Source organism: Carassius auratus, unplaced genomic scaffold, assembly GCF_003368295.1.
Source record: "Carassius auratus strain Wakin unplaced genomic scaffold, ASM336829v1 scaf_tig00214664, whole genome shotgun sequence".
Taxonomy (NCBI): Eukaryota; Metazoa; Chordata; class Actinopteri; order Cypriniformes; family Cyprinidae; genus Carassius; species Carassius auratus.
This window is the reverse complement of record NW_020527757.1, coordinates 11,375-32,131: the sequence shown is the minus strand read 5'-3', so window position 1 is coordinate 32,131 and position 20,757 is coordinate 11,375. Positions and strand designations below refer to the sequence as shown.

The window sequence follows — 20,757 nt, the reverse complement described above, 5'->3', positions numbered from 1 at the left end:
CGAGCGGAACAAAACATAAATAAGAAACAAATACTGTCAGCACTACCTACATATAAGATAAATACTTACATGACATAGTAAGCATAAAATTACTTTGTACAAAGATTCATAAGTCTTTCCAGAGTACTATGTATGATTAAATATTATTATTATTATTTAGAGCTGGGCAACGATTTAATCGCATTGCTTTGCAAAAAAATTTGAATTGAATTCAAAACGAATGTATTGCGCACTTTTTCATAAAAAAAAAAAAAAAAAAAAAAAAGTGCAATAATATTTGGTTTGCAAACACTAAGGCGTTTTTTTTTTTTTTTAAACGAAGTATTCCTTTTACATATTAGCAGTTAAAATATTTCTTGTGAATCTCAACTTAAACATTAATGTAAACAAATGAAATATAAAACCAAAGCTATTTGTCACTGCCAGGGCAACGACATTTTTATCTGTAATAATAATAAAAAACTGTGTTAATACATTATAAAATAGTTGAATGCATTAATTAATGAATTAGCATGCTAATGCGCTAACTTGCCCAGCCCTCTTATATATATATATATATATATATATATATATATATATATATATATATATACACACACTACCAACCCAAAGTCTAGCAATTATTAAGCAATTATTTATTTATTTTTTTGTTTATTATTAATTTTTTTTATAAGGGATGATTTAAATAGACCAAAAATGACCAAAAATGTCTATTCCGAATAAATTCTGTTCATTTGAACATTCTATTCATTTAAAAATTCTGAATAAAAAAAATTAATAGGAGCACAACTTTTCAACATTGATAATAATAAGAAATATTTTTTGAGCAGCAAATCAGCAAAAAACAACATGGGCTAATTGGAAATAAGAACCTCTAAATACATTTCTGCAAAACATACAAATCACTGCTGACATTTGAAAACTGATACTTTTAAACAGCAGTGTCACAGATCCAGCTTCATATGTTAGGTTTAAATATATAGTATAATAGCTCACGCAGTATGAAGTTCAACTTGAGAGGTGAAGAGCTCAGGTACGAATCCTGTGAAACTACAGTTCCACAAAACAGTTCAAACATATCAGTTTTTATACCATTTGCATTTGTTAATACTATCGGGTGGGTTTCTTGTTGGGCTTAGTTTAGGGGATATTTCCAACATGATAAAGCATTTTCTTTTAGTGACATTCTCCGTATATTTGAATTATGAACCACCGCAATACATACCTGAAGCAACGTTAATAAAAACGCAGCAATACATGCATATCAATGGAAAAAAAATGTATTGAACCCATGTTTTAGCACCACTCACTGGACTTCATTTTAAAACTGATTCAAAACGTGCAATAAGGTACAGTACGTAATAATAGTGTTGCAGAAATGTATTTAGAGGCACGTATTTCCAATGAGCCTGGGTTGGTTAAATTGTAATAAAATGTCACAGTATTACTGGATTTTTTTGATCAGCCTTCGTAAGAAAAAAATAAAAAACTGTACTGTCCCCAAAAGCTTAAATGGCAATTATGAAAAATAAATGCATATAAAATTGCTGAAATAAAAAGAATACAAAATGTGGCCTTCAAGGTAAAATATAAAATATGATGTCTTTAATAAATGATGAACGGAATCCTTTGTAGCTTGAAAAAAAACTTGGAACAGCAAAATTGCTACATGATGCTCTACTCAAGACAGATGTCTCATTTTTAGTTAATCTACTCATATCACAAAACAAATCGCAGCCTGGAGCACGTTTAAATCTGAACATGATCTTCTAAAGAGTTATCATGGCATGTCTCTGAAACCCTGGTGATCCTTTATATTAAAGAGTGTTTGGCTGTCCTCTGCTATCTGGTAATAAGCCCCGTATTAGGAATCGATAGTGTCATTACTGCCTTCAGGTTTCCTGCCACTGGATCTTCTTTTGCCTTTTATTTAAGAGCTGTTTTCATTAGGGATTATTGAGGCATACAGGCACCTCAATAAACTCTGATGAATTCCCCAATATGCTTGACTGGACGGCTTCAGACAATGGCTGTCAATTAGAAGAAACAATGTGAAATGACCCTATTAAAGGTAATGAATCCTACGAAATGGATTCGACTTCATGTCGGATCAATAGCAGCTGCGATAGAGAGCTGGGACATGAATTTATCACACTGTGGGCATCTCACTGACACTCCAATGGATGGAAGCACGCTTGAAACTTGGCTGGAAGGAGGCAGATCAAAGCTCGGAGCGAGCGAATGTGAAAGCTGAAGGGGGAGAGATACACGGACGGGCATCCTAATCAAGCGTTATGCTAGCTTCAGCCTCGCTGACACAAAATCTGTAACTTCTCAAGCTTTGAGGACACGAGGCCTGAAAAGATATAGATATCTATGTCATATCGATCGTAGGGTCCGTCATTTCATCGGTGTGAAACTGCAGGTGATAAAACACGAGATGGATTTTTAGAAAAACCTGATGCAACTTGTAAAAATACACAAATTGTTCACATTTGGAACAATCAGTAGGCTCAGGGCAGCTTTGAACACACTGATATCCGTTTATGTCGGCGCTCTAGATAAGTTTTCACTTTAGCAAGTGACATTTTCACATCCAATTTGAAGCGAGACTTTGTCCAGTTGCATGTGTCGGTTAAGTCGATTATACTATGGTACAATGATATCCAGGAGTCCCTGGACACTTCTAAACGCTCAGAGAAAGAAAAGACGCAGTGGAAAGGAAATTCAAGCCCTGAGAGGCTCAATTAAAGAGCTCCGTCCATGACTAAACGCTGCCTGGGGCCATGGCTAAAAATCACTAACTTCTGGAGAAACCAACGCCCAAAATGGAAATCCTTTCTTGGTTTGTAGTTTAGAATCGCACTTCACGAGAGAACTATATGAGGCCTCATCTTCAGATATTAATTGGTCGTTTCTTGAAGTGCGTAAGTGAACGCAATCAGCAACTATTGTTAGCAATAATGACCTCTTGATCCAGCAAGTATGTGTAACGTTAGCTAAATAGGATCTCAATGCTATCCTTTAGGTTAGATTTGGAAATAAATCAAACAAATTATGCTTCGTTGCACAATAAATATTTCAAAGGGCTAATAAGTTCAACTTCAAGCAAGCTGAAGCAAATTTGGAAGCGACTTTCAGCAAATTGAAGCTTAAGGGACGAATGTGCAGTGAATTTGATTGAGACCAAAGTTTGTTCGACATTTTGCATTTTAATCTGACAGTCCATTGCAAATAAAACAGTCAATAAATGTGGCGTAGTGAAGAAAGCGAGTCGGGTAATCATATCTGATTTGTTTGTGATTTACTAAACTGATTTAGCAAACCTAAACCTAAAGGTTGTCCTTGCATAAATGAGGAGCTTTCAAAAAACATTTCAATCCATTCCCAGAAATTAATTTGTAAACCTCGTTGTGTGAATGTAAAACAGCTGCACTTGCGGCACGTCTCTCTGGGGTTCTGCGGATGATGAAGTGCTTGCCTTAATTAATGATAGAAATGCAATTAATTCTCGACTGTTGCTTTGCTGAGTCTGACAGAACTTTTGACAGGCACTTTCTGAAACAAACAGAAAAACCTTCACAACAATCAGGAAAAGTTAGTGGTGGGAAAAAAAAAAGCTGCAAGGCTGCTAGGTAAGAAAATGTCAGGGGAAGCATTCACAAACTGACAGAATGGGCTGTTGTCCTTGTATTATAGTGTCTTACTGGAGAAAAGAAATGTCTTAGGCATTCAGCGTCTCTGTAATGATACAAACAGATCTGGCAGAGACACGCAGGTGTTTTGAGCAGCAAATGTCTTGACTTTGGTTTCAGCCTGACTGTAATTTACACTGCAAAGCAGAGCAAGTGCTTTACGTATGAATGCCAATTTCAAAAATCATGCTGGAAATAAACGTGGTCGTAAGCTAATTTTTTAATACAAAAGTTTATTATGCACACATTTTGATACTTTCATGTTCGATTAGGGCGACAACCTGCTAATAAGCCCAAGGGGGGACAAGGGGTATGTTTCTGAGGGACACTGTGGGACAATGCCTTGCGCGGTGGTGCCCCCACCCCATTGGCAGACTCACTGATAGTGGTTTACCCATTACTAGCACATACTGTACCACCATACATGGTATATTAATAATGCCCTATTCCCCTAAACATGTGTAATTGCTGATGTATGCTCACGACAGAATTGGCAGATGCACTTCCGCTTACGATTTACTTTAGCTATTTAATTTTATTTATTTATCTTTACAATTTATTCACTTTAAATCAATTATAATATAAAATTATAGGATTAAAATGAATTGTAGTTGCTCAACACCACAGGAACAGTTAAAAAAAGACTAAACTCACAACTCCAGAGGTTCACGGAACGAGAAGGGGGAGAAAGGATGGTGAACTTGACAACAATGGAAACATTTGATAACAACCTAGTCAGCAGTTCAACTGAGGGGTGTGGCAACAGTAGCGTGCTGAACTGTCTAGTAATGTTTGTTTGGCTGCCTGGGGATCGAGGATATAGAGCGCCAACTTTTTTAGAGCAAGCATTGATTATGCATGACACAGTCTCAATTAGTGGGACGCATGAATTGGGCTTCAAACGCTGTGCGCACACGCGCGGTCACCCTATGTCCGATGGGTTCACTGTATTACTATTTAACACACTTAAAATGAGTACTGTGTAACCAACTGACTCTTGTGCTTCCCTTGCAACCTTGCAGTTGTTCCAGTCAAATAAAAGGTACATTCTTCTGTGCATGTGGCTTTTGAGTAACTAAAAATTATGTAAAAATTATTTATTAAAAAAAGAATATTAGGTTATTGATATACAGGAACCATTTTCCTATTTTTCCAAGTATAAAATTTTGGTAAGTAGCAAATATAACCAGTATCCCAGCTTTCCGTGTCATGACAGATTTTATTAGATTATTTTCTTGCTATGTCCTAAAAACTACAATATTACCTTTTTCATTGCATTTTTGATCACATAAATGCAAGCCAATATTATTTTTAGAACTGAGACACTATTATATTTTTTATTAATATTTTGAATTAGTTTTTATTATTATATCGTTTAAGTTTTAGCAAATGTGCTGTGTTTTGGTTATTTTTATACATTTTAGTTTTTTATAGCTTTAGTTCGGAGCCTCACATAAGGCATGCAGAAAAAAAAATAGTAGGTTCAATCATGTGAACAATTTACTATTTCGTTCCCTGGATTCATAAATTGTGCACATGATTTACTAATTTGTTTCCTCGATTTTCTAAATTGTGTACATGATTTATAAATCAATATAATTAATTAGTAAATTGTGCGCATGATTTAGCAAATCAAGGGAATGAAATAGTAATCGTGTGCACGTTTTAGTACATCGAGGGAATGAATTAGTAAATTATGCGCATGATTTATTTACTTTTTCTTGCATGTCATGTGCGGGGCTCCATACTTTAATGTTACATAAATGAAAATCTTGACGAGAATATAAGAGACTTAAAAAAATAAATAAAAAAAAAACGTTTGGAATTGTAGTGCAAATTAATTATTTAAAGTTAAACAGAGTTTTATATTTTACTTCATTACAGACATTGTTTTCATATCAAGCTCTAAATGATTCAAGTCATCTCTTGTAAAATCTGAAGGCCAAGGTTTTGTTCTTCAATGAGAGAGCATGAGAAAAGATTTGTAACGGTTTACATTGATTATACTTTCTTATACTTGTACACATAAATTGCAATTATGTAATTATGTTCCATTATAAATCAACTGCAATTATGCAATCAACCAACTTTTCACGTGATCAAGCATATATGTAAGCAACTGATAAACAGCAACAAGCCACGAGAGGCCGAGTTATTTCACCACAGGTTAGGATACGAAACCAAGTGCAGCAAAAGCTCTTACCTGACATGTCTCGGTTGACCCCCAGAGCAAGACCATCTTTGACCCACAGCACCATGCCATGATATCCAGTAATGGAGCATGGCAGGGTCACAGGCTGCCCGGCCACCACCACCAGGTCATGAGGCTGCTGGATAAACACAACAGAGCTTCCTAAAACAGAGAAAGAGAGGGAGAAAGAATGAACAAGGGAGGTCACAATTATAAATCATCAAATACAATTTGTCAGAGCTGGCTGCCCCTGCCAGAGGATGTACAAAAAAACTGCCTTTTACTTGAGGATCGTTATTATGACTCTAGTAAATCTACTCCAACTCCCAAAACTCACTTTGAAGAATAAATCTATAAATTTCAACTTTATGACACTGGAATCCTTAATAAAGTTCAGCGACACACAGAAGTACGACTAGGTGCCTCACAGTTTGGAAAGCTGAACATGACACTGCTGAGATCCACAAGACTGCAGCATCTGCAGCATAAATCAGCTCGAAGCTCCTCAAACTCTGCTCTCACTCGCGGAAACTCAGCTTAGCAGGCCAAATAACGTTCCCTGCGACGAACCGCACCAGTGGTGGATGACAGGCTCAGTGGTGCTCCGGTGTCTAATAGAATGAGGTGCAAATGAAAAAGTGCCCTGAAGGTAAGCAGTCTTCAATACGGGAGGTGAAAAGAACGTGTTACCTTTCTCATTAAATTGCAGAGTGAGACAGACTGAGTTATTTTTTCCCATTCGGGGGGGAAGCGGATAAGAGCGTCAATAGAACGCGAATATGTATTTCTCTGAGAATATATTCACAGAAGATTCTCAGAGAAATAAACATCTCGTCCTTTCAACAGTCACCTTTCTTGGTCTTTTAATGTGAAAACAGTTGACACATCAGAGAAACGGAGGAGCCCTGCGCATCTCCCGAGACCACTTTGGTCGATTTTTGTCTTAAATTCAATAAAGTGCAGCTCTGCGGGGTGCATCTTTCATAAATAGCGCTTGGCCTTCCACAGATGTGGCAGGATTTCTGCGGGATGGCGCCAAGCATATTTTTTCTCTCTGTACGCTGCTGTTTAATTTTGCTGTTTAAGGATAACACCAATTCGCACGCTTGATCTAAGTTCTGTTAAAGAAAGAAAAAACATTAAGGCTCAGCATTAAAACTTACTTCTTTTGTTTGCCTACCCATGTTGAAGCTATCAAATGGTGTTTATAGCGCAGCAGACTTAATGGAGTTCTCAGTTACGTGTCATTTGAAAATAAATAAAATAATCTTAAAGTCATTATAATGCAAGATCAGTGCTCGAGTTTGAGTAATGAGTTTATTCTTATTTTATTTAGACTTTTTTTCTCAAAATCTAAATTTTTTTTTCTCAAAACAGGACTTTATTCTCAAAATATAATGAGTTTATTCTCAACATTTTATTTCAACTTTTTTTCTTCTCAAAATTGTATGTGTTTTTGTCAAGAAACTATCACTTAATTCTCTAAATTGAATGAGTTTATTCTCAACATTTTCATTATTCCTTGGACCTAATCCTCTTCTGCAGAACTTTCTATTCAACAAAGTTTCTAATATATATATATATATATATATATATATATATATATATATATATATATATATATATATATTAATTAAGCACAACCGTTTTCAACATTGATTATGATGAGTGTTTCTTGAACAGCAAATCAGCATATTAGAATGATTTCTGAAGGATCTTGTGACACTGAAGACTAAAGAAAATCCAGCTTTGTCGTCACAGAAATAAAAAGCATTTTAAATATATGAATTAAAAAAATATATATATTTAAAGTGTAATAACATTTTGCAACATTACTCTTTTTACTTTATTTTTGATCACAAAAATGTCGTCCTAGATGACTTCTTTCAACAATTGTAGTTTAATGGCACTTATGAAAGGCAAAATAATTGCTATTATTTTTAGCATTTGTGCTTAATTTTTTCATCTGTTGAAGGTTTTGACATAATACTCACTATAGTTTGTGAGTGAAACCAATATATATATATTTTTTTTCCACTTATTGAATATACGTATGAGGAATTCTTTGAATCATATGATCTTTCAGTGACGTGACATACAGCCAAGTATTGTGACCCATACTCAGAATTCGTGCCCTGCATTTAACTCATCCAAAGTGCACACACACAGCAGTGAACACACACCCGGAGCAGTGGGCAGCCTTTTATGCTGCGGCACCCAGGGAGCAGGGCACCTCAGTCGTGGTATTGCCGGCCCGAGACTCGAACCCATAACCTTAGGGTTAGGAGTCAAACTCTCTAACCAATAGCCGGCAACTTTTTTTTTTTTTACCTTTTTTTAAAGTTGTGACATTTACCAAGTACGGTAACCCATACTCAGAATTGGTGCTCTGCATTTAACCCATCCAAGTGCGCACACACACAGCAGTGAGATGTGAACACACCGTGAACACACACCTGGAGCAGTGGGCAGCTATATATCCAGAGCCCAGGGAGCAACTGGGGGTTCAGTGCCTTGCTCAAGGCAGGTCAGCCACGGGTATTGAGAGAGGAAGAGAGCGCTGTTCATTCACTCCCTCCAACCTACACATCTGCCCTTAATAAATTTCTACCAATTTCTAATTTCTACTAAAATCTCCCCTTTTTTTCAAACTCCAGAAATGACAAGGCTTCTAAAGTCAAACAGAAATTTCATCAAAAGTCATCATTCAAAACTTATTTCTTCTACCACAAGCTGTCAAACCTCATTTGTGTTTATCTGAAGCTCGTATTGACTGCTTTCATGGTCTGTCTCATTCACTTTCACTGTATTGAAAGAGCAGTGTAAACATTCTGCTAAAAATGTCCTGTTCTGTTCCACAGAAACAGTAAAACATAGTGTAAATGATGGAGAGTAGGTAAAGTCTGCATTTATATGAACTATCACTTCAATGAACGATGGAAGTGAGAGCCAAAAGAAGAATGCAGCCTGCAATTCACACATTCAGAGTGATCTTCAGGGTTGACATGGCATTTCAAATAGTTATGAAAACTGACAGTGCACAATGATGAAATGTCACAGACAGTCCTCCAGCGTCAAAGTAATAAATACATGCAAAGTTTATGAAAACTAGCAAACTTCATTAAAAGTTTACATAAGGGAGGAGTGGGAACGTAAATATTATGCATCTGCAATAACTTCCAAAAGTGGCAGTGTTTAGAAAGCTCTTTCACCGCCAACCTGTCTGAATATGCGAACATTTTACAAAGATGTTGCCCAGACTCTCCCACATAGTGCAAAGAAAATCACAACTAATGAACGGCGCTGCCTTCAGAGCTTTTGTGTTGGACTCAGACTAATCAAAAAGTTAGGGAAAGTTTGTCTTAAGGATATTTGTAAAGATGTGTGGTTATTCACATCATTCTTTAACTGTTTGAAAGGCAAGTCTACATACATTGTCAACGGTCTGTCACTTGCAAGATATTCATTGCTTTTTGACTGTGACTTTTGACTGGCCGAATCTAAGGGCGTTTTATGCACATTCTGAAAATCATCTTCATTGGACAAACAGATGCAAAATTATAAATACACTTCACCATCTCCATCCAAGGCATCACAGCATCTTTTGTTTATGAGACCCAGCAGTTGTGCTTCATGAAAGCAGACCAATATCCACAGCAGGGGCTCTAGGATCCATGGACACCTCTAATGAGAGCCACAAATAGATAAATAAATCCAATCATTACATTCAGAGGCTTGGCGCATCCCCTCACAGTGGGCAAAGCACCCCAAGTCAAATCTAGACAAATGAATTTTGTTATTGGATTCCTGCGGTTCTGTTTCCTGGACACAGATTTAAATATCACTCCCAGAAGACGTCAATTCTGAGCGTAACAAAGGGAGAGAAAAACAGCATGGAGGCAGGGCATTGAATGCTCTCAGAGAAAAGAAACCAAGCGAGAATGAAAGCGAGAGCAAGATGACGGGGAAGTTATTTACAAGATCAACATGTAAGATTGATCGGGTTTATTGTATTACTGCCCTTTTGAAACCTACCATAAAAGCTACCTAAAAAAAAACAACAACAACTGTTTATCTGGTAAGGACTCGAGCTCAGAGTAATAATGCAACATCTAGTTTGCATGAAATTGATTTGCCTGGGAATCATTTCAAGAAGCCTTGTAAAAGTGAAATGGCTCTGTTCCCATAGAGCACAGCCAATCAACTTTCTTCTCTTTTATTATTATTATTTTTTGGGCTAAATAGTGAAAAAAAAATGAATCGATTATATTTTTACAAGTTAATTAATAAAAAAAAACAGAATCATATTAATAACTAGAATAATCGGCGACGATGAATTATGCGCAGTAAGAGCAGAGTTATTTTATATATGAACTATTAATTAATTATATGCAATAAACGTAAATCTGCTGATAAGTTTCATCAGGATCAGTAAGATGTGTTTTTATGATAAAAATATTTTCTCAATCATGTGACACTGAAGACAGGAGTAATGGCTGCTAAAAAAAATAATTTTTGCGATCACAGGAATAAAATACTAAAATGGAAAACAGTTATTTTAAATTCTAATGGTATTTCATGATATCTGTATTTGTAAATTATTTTTCATAAAATAAATACACATTTCGTCAGCAAAAGAAACCCTGTTCAAAAAGATGAAAAATAATAACAATAAAAAAAATCCTACCGAACCCAAACCTCTGAAGTGTTATGTATATATTTATATATATTTATATATGAACAAACCAGAGGGGGGATACCATATGTATGCCTACATATATTAACACACAATAAAATACATATATATGAATAATAATAATGAGTGGTTATGAATTCGACACAATAAAACGAGAAACATTTACCGTAAAAGTAAACATGGTCAGCTTTAAAATATAGTCAATTTCCACTTGTGTTTAATGCTCATCCTAGACGAATCATCTCTGTGAACTAATCTGGATTTTATGAGGTGGATTTAGGTGCTTTCTGAATATCTTACCTGTGGAGGAGCAGAAGCAGCTTTATTTAACTGTGGCTGTGGAAGCTAAAGGGTCAGCTGAGAGGAGCAAAACGCCTGCAGTAAACAGTGTCAGCAATTTATGCCTGAGTGCTGCTGATGCTACAGCTCATTAAAAAAACGGCCCTCTAGCATCCTTACCACCTCCAGAGAGAAAGACAGAGAGAGAGAGAGAGAGAGAGAGAGAGAGAGACAGACAGAGGGAGAAATGGAGGAGCCTTTTGTGCGAGAGGCAATCAGCTCTGTTGTCTTGTTGTCAAAGGACTACTTTACCACTGCGCTTCAGAGGTGTTTAGAAATTGCGTGTCATAAGCCTCCAACGGTATGGTGAAATTGGTCAAAAGCCGAAGGAAACAAGATTACTTTATTGTTATTCTTCCAACATTCCCGTGCCTTAGATCAATGTGAGATGAGCGAAGTGAGCAGCTACTCCAGGTACAGAAACAGGTGGCAGATTAATGTAGCATGCAACAGAAATATTACAAACTTTTCTTCTTGGCCACAAAAAAATGTGTGATGATAAAATGGCTCATTACGTGGGGATAATTAAGACTTTTTTAATGATTTTGAAAAAAAAAAAGTGCTCACCAATACTGCCGTAATTTGATCGAAAATAAAGTAGAAGCAAGAATATTGTCAGACAGAGGGAGAAATGGAGGAGCCTTTTGTGAGAGAGGCAATCAGCTCTGTTGTCTTGTTGTCAAAGGACTACTTTACCACTGCGCTTCAGAGGTGTTTAGAAATTGCGTGTCATAAGCCTCCAACGGTATGGTGAAATTGGTCAAAAGCCGAAGGAAACAAGATTACTTTATTGTTATTCTTCCAACATTCCCGTACCTTAGATCAATGTGAGATGAGCGAAGTGAGCAGCTACTCCAGGTACAGAAACAGGTGGCAGATTAATGTAGCATGCAACAGAAATATTACAAACGCTTTTCTTCTTGGCCCACAAAAATGTGTGATGATAAAATGGCTCATTACGTGGGGATAATTAAGACTTTTTTAATGATTTTGAAAAAAAAAAGTGCTCACCAATACTGCCGTAATTTGATCGAAAATAAAGTAGAAGCAAGAATATTGTAAAGTAACATTACAATTCGAAATAACTGTTTTCTATTTGAATATATTTAAAAATGCAATTTATTTCTGTTATGCAAAGCTGAATTTTCAGCAGCCATTAATCCGGTTTTCAGTGTCGCATGATCCTCCAGAAAGCATTCTAATATGCCGATTGGTGCTCAATTATTATCATTTATTCTATTGTTGTTGCTCAATTGATAATATTGGTTCTTAATATCCATGAAGAAAACAGTTGTTGCAGCTTAATATTATTATTATTTATTTTTTTTGGAAACCATGATACATTTCCCCCAGGACTGAATAATAGAAGGTTCAAAGGAAGGATTATTTGAAATGTTTTAATTAGGAGTGCGCCGATCCGATATTCACTATCGGTATCGCTCCGATACTTGCATTTTCTGTTGAATCAGTGCATCGTTCAGACGAGACCGATCTAAATCCAATATTGTGCGTATATATTCTATTCTGTGTTATTGTTAAGCGCCATGAAATGCACAAAATCATTATAAAGCAACATAAAATTTCCTTGCACTATATTTCAGGTGTTCTGAGAGCATTCTATAGTTCAATGTGAAGTACAGATGAACATTTAAGCCGTTAGTTCACAAGTAAACTCTTCTCTCCACTGTGGCTTTCTGTTATCTTCCATTCAGTATTTAATCTGCGTGTCGCATTCGTTTACAACAGTCAAGACGATAAAACTCTCACCAAGATGATTTAATGTTAATATTATAATACTTGATCTTTATAAAGATAAGCGGTTTTGCAAAAAATGCTACATTCTACTGGGTGTCTGTTAGATCATGGAGTAGAGAGCATTATGAATTGCTCTTCATGCGCACAGTAACTGAAATGTAAAACTGTTAAAAGAAAAGGCTCAATAAACTATCACACATATAATTCACTATACATCAAAATTATCTTCCCTATGTGCTTCGAATTTTTCTATACAGAGCGCTATGTGCTGTGATTCCGTTTTGCTTTAAGAGCATCATTCTGTGCACTGAATGCACATAAGCACATAAGCGCTTTGTGCTGCTCCCCATAGGAGCTTTTCATCATGTTATAATACTTTTGTGCAATGAAAGATTATGAATAGCCTTTCTTGTTGCGTTATCTATCATATGCTGCTGCCTCATTACTGTGCTATACATTTTAAAGAAATGTATTTTAATTGTATGGTAGTAATTATAGGGGTGTCCCTGACTAATAATTTTCATAGTCGAATCAGAATTTTCGAATCTTGCCGATATTTGACTGATTGTCGAATCATATGTTTGGGGGCGGGGGAAAATACATTAACAAGAGTCAAGTCAGACATTCGACTAACATAATTACTGATGTTAACACACAAGGAAAATGTGTAATGAGCACCTTGCAGATATAAACGGGGTAAATAATGTTTTATGTTTTGATGAACAGATAGCTAACACTTAACGTTGGCGAAACCATAACAATTAACAATTTTATTTATTTTTACAATAGTGCTCTTATTATAACGTTAGCCTAAAACGTTAGCAGTTAATGTTCTGCATTTCTGTTTTGAGCTGCGTGCGAGAAAATGACCAGTAGAGTGGCATTTGATAGCAAGTTTTGAATCAATGGGATTGAACTCATAATTTCATATAGAATACGCTTCGTTATTTATACAAAATAACATTAATATTAAAAATTAACGGTGACGCCGAATACCAGAGTAATGATTCTGAAAATTCTTATAGATCACAGGAATACATAATATCTTCAAGCATATTAAAATAGAAAACCATTATTTTAAACTGTAAAAATATTCCACAAAGTTTTTTTTGTAGTTTTGATGAGGCTTATATATATATATATATATATATATATATATATATATATATATAGATCCCAAACTTTTTAAGGGCAGTGGTGTGTGTGTGTGTGTTTGTGTCTATATATATATAAGCCTTTACATATACACATTGTTCTAATCCTGTAGTGAAAAATATCAACAAACCATAAAAACCATGAAAGCATCATACTAAAGCATCACTTTCACACAGCTGATATGTTGTCCTCAGGACCACAGTCAAAAATCAGACTTCAACTTGTTCCGCTAAGAAGGCCTTTAAAGATTGGGAGTAGTTTTGGAAAATGCTGTGCAAAATTGCACTTGCTTTCGAGGAGCCCATACCCTCTCCCATATCAGAAAATAGGTTCGGCTGGCCTGGTCCTCACAACTACAAGCAAAATACATAGTGTACAACATGAATGGAAGTGGAAGTGGAACATGAATCACTTTGATTTCAGGATTGATTTCTCAACTGAGTCTTCAAAACTCATAAATTCAAAACCGAAGTGCTGGCCAAGAGAAATCAGAGGGCCTCAAATTCCACCTAGACCTCTCTGCTCTTCAAAAGATGGACATGGTCCGAATCTTTCTGCCATAAAACACGTGAGAAGTTAAACTCCCTAGGTCTGAAACTGCAGAAATCGCTGTTCTGTCTGTTGCATGGCTTGGATTTGCCCAGTGAAATAAACCTGAATTTGCACAGTATTTATGATTGCTAAAGAAGCTTCTTTCTTAACTAACCTATACTTCAAAGTGATTACAAACCCTATAGCAAAACCTTGAGACGCAAAAGGACAAAAATAATGATGAAGCCAAAGATGCTTGATCTTTTTTGTTTGGCTCAGACTGATCGTGGCCTTGTTGGGAGGAAGACGGATATTCAGTGAAAGTTCACAATAATCAGCAAACATAGCCGGGAAAATGTTTTTTTTTTAAAGTTTTGTATTGTTATTGAATTAAATTAGGTCAATTTACATAGTGAAAATATGCACCAATGTACGGGAAGGCTTCAAAAAGTGTCCATCAATACAGAAATCTACAATGCACACACATTCTTCCGAGAAAAATAAAAATGCTTTAAGGATTGACAATCTGGATTGGAGTCACATTTGAGGGAAGATGAAATCTTATTTTGGGGAACCAGATTGTGTCGTAAAGATTATCAATACTGTCACACTGCTTAATTCCCTTCTCTCAAAAATTCACACAGAGGCCATTAAAGACCAATCTAAAGCCCAGTCGTTCTGAGAAAAGCTCCATGTATACGAACATAAAACACTGTTTTAAAGAACAAAGGCAATTTCCATGAATGTGGTACATTTGAAACCGGACATTTGAAAAATAGCTAGTTTTATACACTTCACATTTTCCCCTAAAATTGTGATTTCTGCCTGTCTCACCTCAGAGATCATGAATTTCGAGACTTCTAGTGTCTAAAAAATAAAACCATACAATAATTTAATTAAAATCATACAAGGATTGCAATATTTACATGTGTGCCACATTTTGTATTGAACACAAATTCCTTGAAAATTTGAAACATAATTTTGACCGTTTACACGATGGTGGAAAGCTAAGTAAACAATCTCACTTTTGTACAAGGAAAAAAAATTAAATATATGTTAAGGGGAAATATACATCCATATCCATTTGTTATTAATTGAAGTTTATTTGTTTAGAAAAATTCCTCATCCCATATGTGACCCTGGACCACAAAACCAGTTTTAAGTGAATTTAAGTAATTTTTTTTTAAATTGAGATTCATACATCTTCTGAAAGCTGAATAAATAAGGATCGATATATATAATATATTTACAGTAGGACATTTACAAAATATCCTCATGGAACATGATCTTTATTTTTAGATTAACACCATCTTGCACCGACTATTAAATAAATACATAAATAAATAGTTTTATCAAAAACTGCAAAATGTACAAAAATGTACCTAATTTTCTTTTTAAATTGTATTAATTTTCATGTTAACTGTATGTTTGAAAACCCCACAGAAAACAGACACAATAACAATATATACAATAATAACAAAAAAATAGATTGAATTTAAAATTCACTCGAAATTTAATTCGACCCCTTGAGATTAACCACCTTTCACTCACCATTAAATAATTACATGAATAAATTCACATATTTTATGCACTATTTTGTACCCAATTTATGTTAAATACAGACGTTGAGGCTTCACTGGAAACCAAATTCTGTTGAGAGTTAAATTCCGCTGAATTCTGAATTAAACTGCTCTTCTGACAAATAAGATCAAAACAGGTGCATCTGAACATAAAAGGGTACAAAACTAGACCAGGGTTAAATTACTAATTGTAATTGTCAACATTATGGTAATTTGTGAAGCGTCCACATATGCAAATCATAAAGCAAACCGCTAGGCAAATTAGTCGTTCCACTCAAGCAGTTTATTACATTTTTATTTTCAAATACAGCGTTTTTTGTTCGTTTTTTCCACTGAGAGGTTTAGCATATGTGTTTATACAGACTTCCAGAAATGCTAAGAACCAGCTCCAGCTGCTCCTGTGTACAGCGAGGGCATGGATGAATGTAAACTCAAGGCCTCCTGCATTCCTGCCTGATTCAGCCACCCCCTCTGGCCTGAGGAGCTGCCCGGGGCCATAATCCTGCTGCCTCACACTCAAAGAGCTTCACGGGTTTCTGCTCCCTTCACCACCGGCTCCACATTCACTCACAGAACAGCCACAAGGACACATCCACACACATGTAAGGGCACACACAGAGAACAAATGTACCACACAGCCTCGAAAACGGATTTATTCTTTACATAGTTGATAATTGTCCTTAAATTATAAAGAGGGGAGGCGAGACAAGGACGTGTTGGAATCCTAAAGGAGTTTGTTAGACTTTCGCTCGCAAATGACTTTTTAGGGCAGAGCAAAGGCTGGCAATTGTCACACACTGTGATGACAAGCGATAATTGCAGTTTAAACACTGCCGTAAAGCCAATTCCGACAGAAAAAAAATAAATAAGTTGAAGAGGCAAAACACTCCACTCATTAGCGCCGTCGTTTGGGCCCAAGTCCCGCGCAGGCAGGGCAGACCGAGCTCCAACACGGCTAATTACTGAGGGAACCTGGGACCACAAACTCTGAGGAACCGCCTCACCTCTAAGCACCCGTGGAAACTTGTGCATTTCCAGTAGATGTCCCTTGTATGGCATGGCACCTACTCCTAATAAAACACCAAATTGTTTGACAAGCAATTTCTCAAAGCACCTTTATGTCCGCAATTACTCACCGTCTGACATCTTGGCCCTCATGTTGCATTAGCACATGGCTTTGTATGCTGTGCAGCTCTGGGGAAAACAGAAAGGCGCAGTGCAGCCTCAACTCATCATGCTGGGCTGCACTCCGATTCGATATGTATGAACTCAGGTGCATGTTTTTGCCTCGGGAACCCACGCGCGCGCGCTGTACCATGTGAATCGTGTTGCGACGTTTCTGACGTACCCACCTGCCGGCCTGCCACTTAGGAAGGGCGAGTCGCAGTGAATTACTTCAGCTCTGTAAAGCACCGCTGCCTAGAGAAGGATTTCTACTCCAGCTCGGGATCGGGGTGAATTACCACACCGTCAGTTTTGCTCACCACTACGTCACTCCAGCAGAACTAATGGAGCTAATCTTTGGTCTAAAGGTCGAGTCGGGGAAGATTACAGTGTAGTCGTGAACTGACAGTCTGACCTTATCATGACTAATGCTCCTGTGCCTATCAACACCTGGCTGGAACAGCATGCTTATACCTGAGTGCTATCCTGGTAGAAATGTTTGAAGTATTTATACCAGAATGTGTGACTTCCTGCTAGGGAACCCATTTTTTGTCAGTCGAACCCCTTAAGTCCAGATAATGCTTCAGTTTTTAAACATATTTTTAGCGTATGTGCACAGCCTTTTAAATTATAGTCCACTTGATTGTGTGCATGGACAGAGGTGCTCAACAAATTGTTGCCACATTGTACTAATTTGTTCCCTCATGATTTAATTTTTGGAAACAATCCAGTACAAAATGTCCACAATTTACTAAAAGGAACACATTCTTAATACGTGAACGTGATTTAAATAAAACAAAGGAATGAATTAGAACAGCATGGCCAATATTCTAAAACAAAAGAACAAATTTATAGATTGTGGGCAAGGTTTAACTAAAACGAGGGAACAAATTTGTAACAATTGGCCAAGATTTATTAAAACGAGGGAAGGAATTATTAAGATGTTACATTGTGTGTCCACAGTTTACTAAAATGAGGAATCAATTCTTAATTTACTGCCATGATATAACTGAATTAAGGAAACAAATTTGTACAATGTGTCCACACTTAACTAAAACGAGGGAACAAATTCTACATTTCTGGCAATGTCTTATTAAAATGAGGGAATGATTTAGTACAACATGTCCAGAACTTACTAAATCAAGGCAACAAATTCATGATTGTACATAAATAATAAATACATTTCTGTCATGACAACTATTGGCATGGTAATGTACATGACATGGTTAATGTATTTGGCGTTGGCGGAATAAAATCTGCTACGCTGCTGCTGCTGTTGCGGCAAAGCAAGTACAGAGACTTGCTACTGCCAATACATCCACAACATACTGCTGTGAGCATGTAAGAAATACTGCTGCACATATAGCATCCATGAATCACCTCATAGCAGATCTATTCAGGTGGAGCTGGGGAAGCTGGAGGGTTTCTGAATCACACTGCAACTGCTACGGTAAGCCCTACTCATATATTTGAATGCTGAGCAGCGAGCTCATTGGCTACTGATACAGGAGAAAACCAATCAGCTGTGTCATGTGATAGTGATGTAATTAGGTGAGATTGAGTTGGACCTATCGGACTGCACCATCTAGAGTTTCATGCCAGAACTCTGTATTCTTGTCCGCTTCTCATGTCCAATACATACTATTTAATGAGCTCTTCAGCAATTCACAAATCCCCTGCAGTTTCCTTACAAACCTTCAGGGGTTCACAAACACCTGTTTGGGAAATCCTATCCATGGTAAATATTGCACATAAACATACACCTACAAACCTCCATGCAGGCAATGCTGTATCTTCGTTATCCATAAAGGAAAAGGGCAATTAAAGCATTAGTGGTGAAACGGACTCTTTCAGTGCTCTGTTTTGTGAGTCTCGGCTCAAATGTCAGCGGGGCTGCTGTGGCAGGTTAAGTAATGTGTCCCTCGCAGCAAAAACAGACAGGCTGTGACACTGCCATGGCTCTCCTGTACCAACCTGGCCCAGGAAGATCCATAACCCTGTGTATAATGGAAATGTCAGAAGTAGTGTTTGAGCTGCAGTCACGCGCCCCTCCCAAGGCACATGCACATGCGACAGGCTGTGTCATAACCAGACCGCTCTCGTCTCTGACAGACCGCGCTTGGCAGCGGCCCTGCCTTCTCCTTCAATAAACAACCCCCGACAATGTGAGAACAGAGACCACCCGCCGCGAAAAACAACGTGGGATAGGGCCTAGCTTTATCTCGCGACTCAAAATAGCTTCTGTTTCTGAAACCGGGCTCAGGTGCCCTGTCAGCTTCCTGCTACAGCAAACGGCTCAGAGAGAAAGAATTAATACAACAGCGTCTGAGTGGGTCACAATCAAAGCATGCTTACAAATGCTGTTAGGGAATAAACTTCAAGACGCGCATCCACCGATGGAGCAGTGTTCCCCGCGGACAGATACGGAGAGGTAGCTTTCTGCTGCTGGAATTCAGAATGAGATTCGGAGAAACATTTCTGTTTACAAGCTCTCACTTGTCTGGTGAAATCTTTCAGCAACACATATAGCTAAAAACAAAAAGAAAAAAGCATTCACAGTGTAAAACATAGTATTCAGTGGCAAGTAATGCAGGGCTAGACTGCATTTTTGATCATCTGCAAGTGATAAAAGAGAAGGGGTGAAATATGTTAATGTTAAGGCCCGTTCACACCAAGCACGATAACTATAAAGATAACGATAAAGATATAGTTCTAAAAATCGTTCTCAATATTAAAGAATAGCGGAGTCCACACCACAACTATAACGATAAAGGCAAAGAGAAACAATATCATTGGAATCACTTTCAGAGCGATTTTTTTCTTTTCTGATGAACGATAAAAACATTGCCAACCAATCAGAATCAATCCTGCTGTAATGAGCTCGAGAATTTAAAGCAGCAGACGCACGTCCGCTTAGAATACACAGACAATATCGTTCGCTGGTGTGGACGATAATATCGTTATCTTTATAGTTATCTTTATAGTTATCGTTCTTGGTGTGAACGGGCCTTTAAGCTTACTTTAGAATATATGAAACATGGTTGTGCTGCTTGTGTCAGTCTACACTGGAAGATTCAAAGCTGCATGTCATTTTTAAATAACCACTTATATAGACAAAGCAGCTCCTTTGGTACAAAATTATAGAAAGTGGCTGGAGTAGCTGTGCAGACCATCAAAAAACAAGGAGCATTTATTAATTAAATAAAACTGGGTCAGTTTTGATGATATGTTTGGTAAATATCATTCAATGCACTCAATGCTTCATGTTCAGTTAGACTGTGAGTAGAGCTCCCATGCCAAAAAAAGTCAATGCAGCCCAACAGATCCCTGATTTTAGGTTATGCAGGTGTCTGTGGAATTTAAGTGTTGTTTGTGCAGGTTTGTGTGTGTCTTTTTTTGTGAATATTTAACTATGTGTGTGTTTGTACATATTCTGTATGTGTCTAATGTGTGTGGAATGATAGTGGATGATTCAGAGAGAAAGAAAAAGAGACGGCACAGAAATTATAGCTCAGCCTCCGATTGCCATCAGGGACTTTGTAAGTCAGCAATTAGAAACACACATTTCTGTGATTAGTTGGAGCTCAATGGGCCAGCAATCATGTCATAGTGAATCCTGTCAGACGCACAATCTCTTCCACTCTCAGGTTA

The 20,757-nt window shown here is 37.0% G+C and overlaps 1 protein-coding gene across 1 annotated transcript in view; it reads right to left on the bottom strand.

The window, feature by feature from the left end:
• LOC113092598 (kin of IRRE-like protein 3) overlaps positions 1-17,100 on the bottom strand; it is a 64,694-nt gene extending 47,594 nt beyond the window's left edge. Inside the window, exons 1-3 of the mRNA XM_026258260.1 lie at positions 17,079-17,100; positions 16,947-17,012; positions 5,899-6,048 (exon numbers count right to left, since the gene is read on the bottom strand). Coding sequence (XP_026114045.1) covers positions 5,899-6,048; positions 16,947-17,012; positions 17,079-17,100 — 238 coding nt within the window. The remainder of the gene's footprint in view (positions 1-5,898; positions 6,049-16,946; positions 17,013-17,078) is intronic.
• Between the last annotated feature and the right edge of the window lie 3,657 nt (positions 17,101-20,757).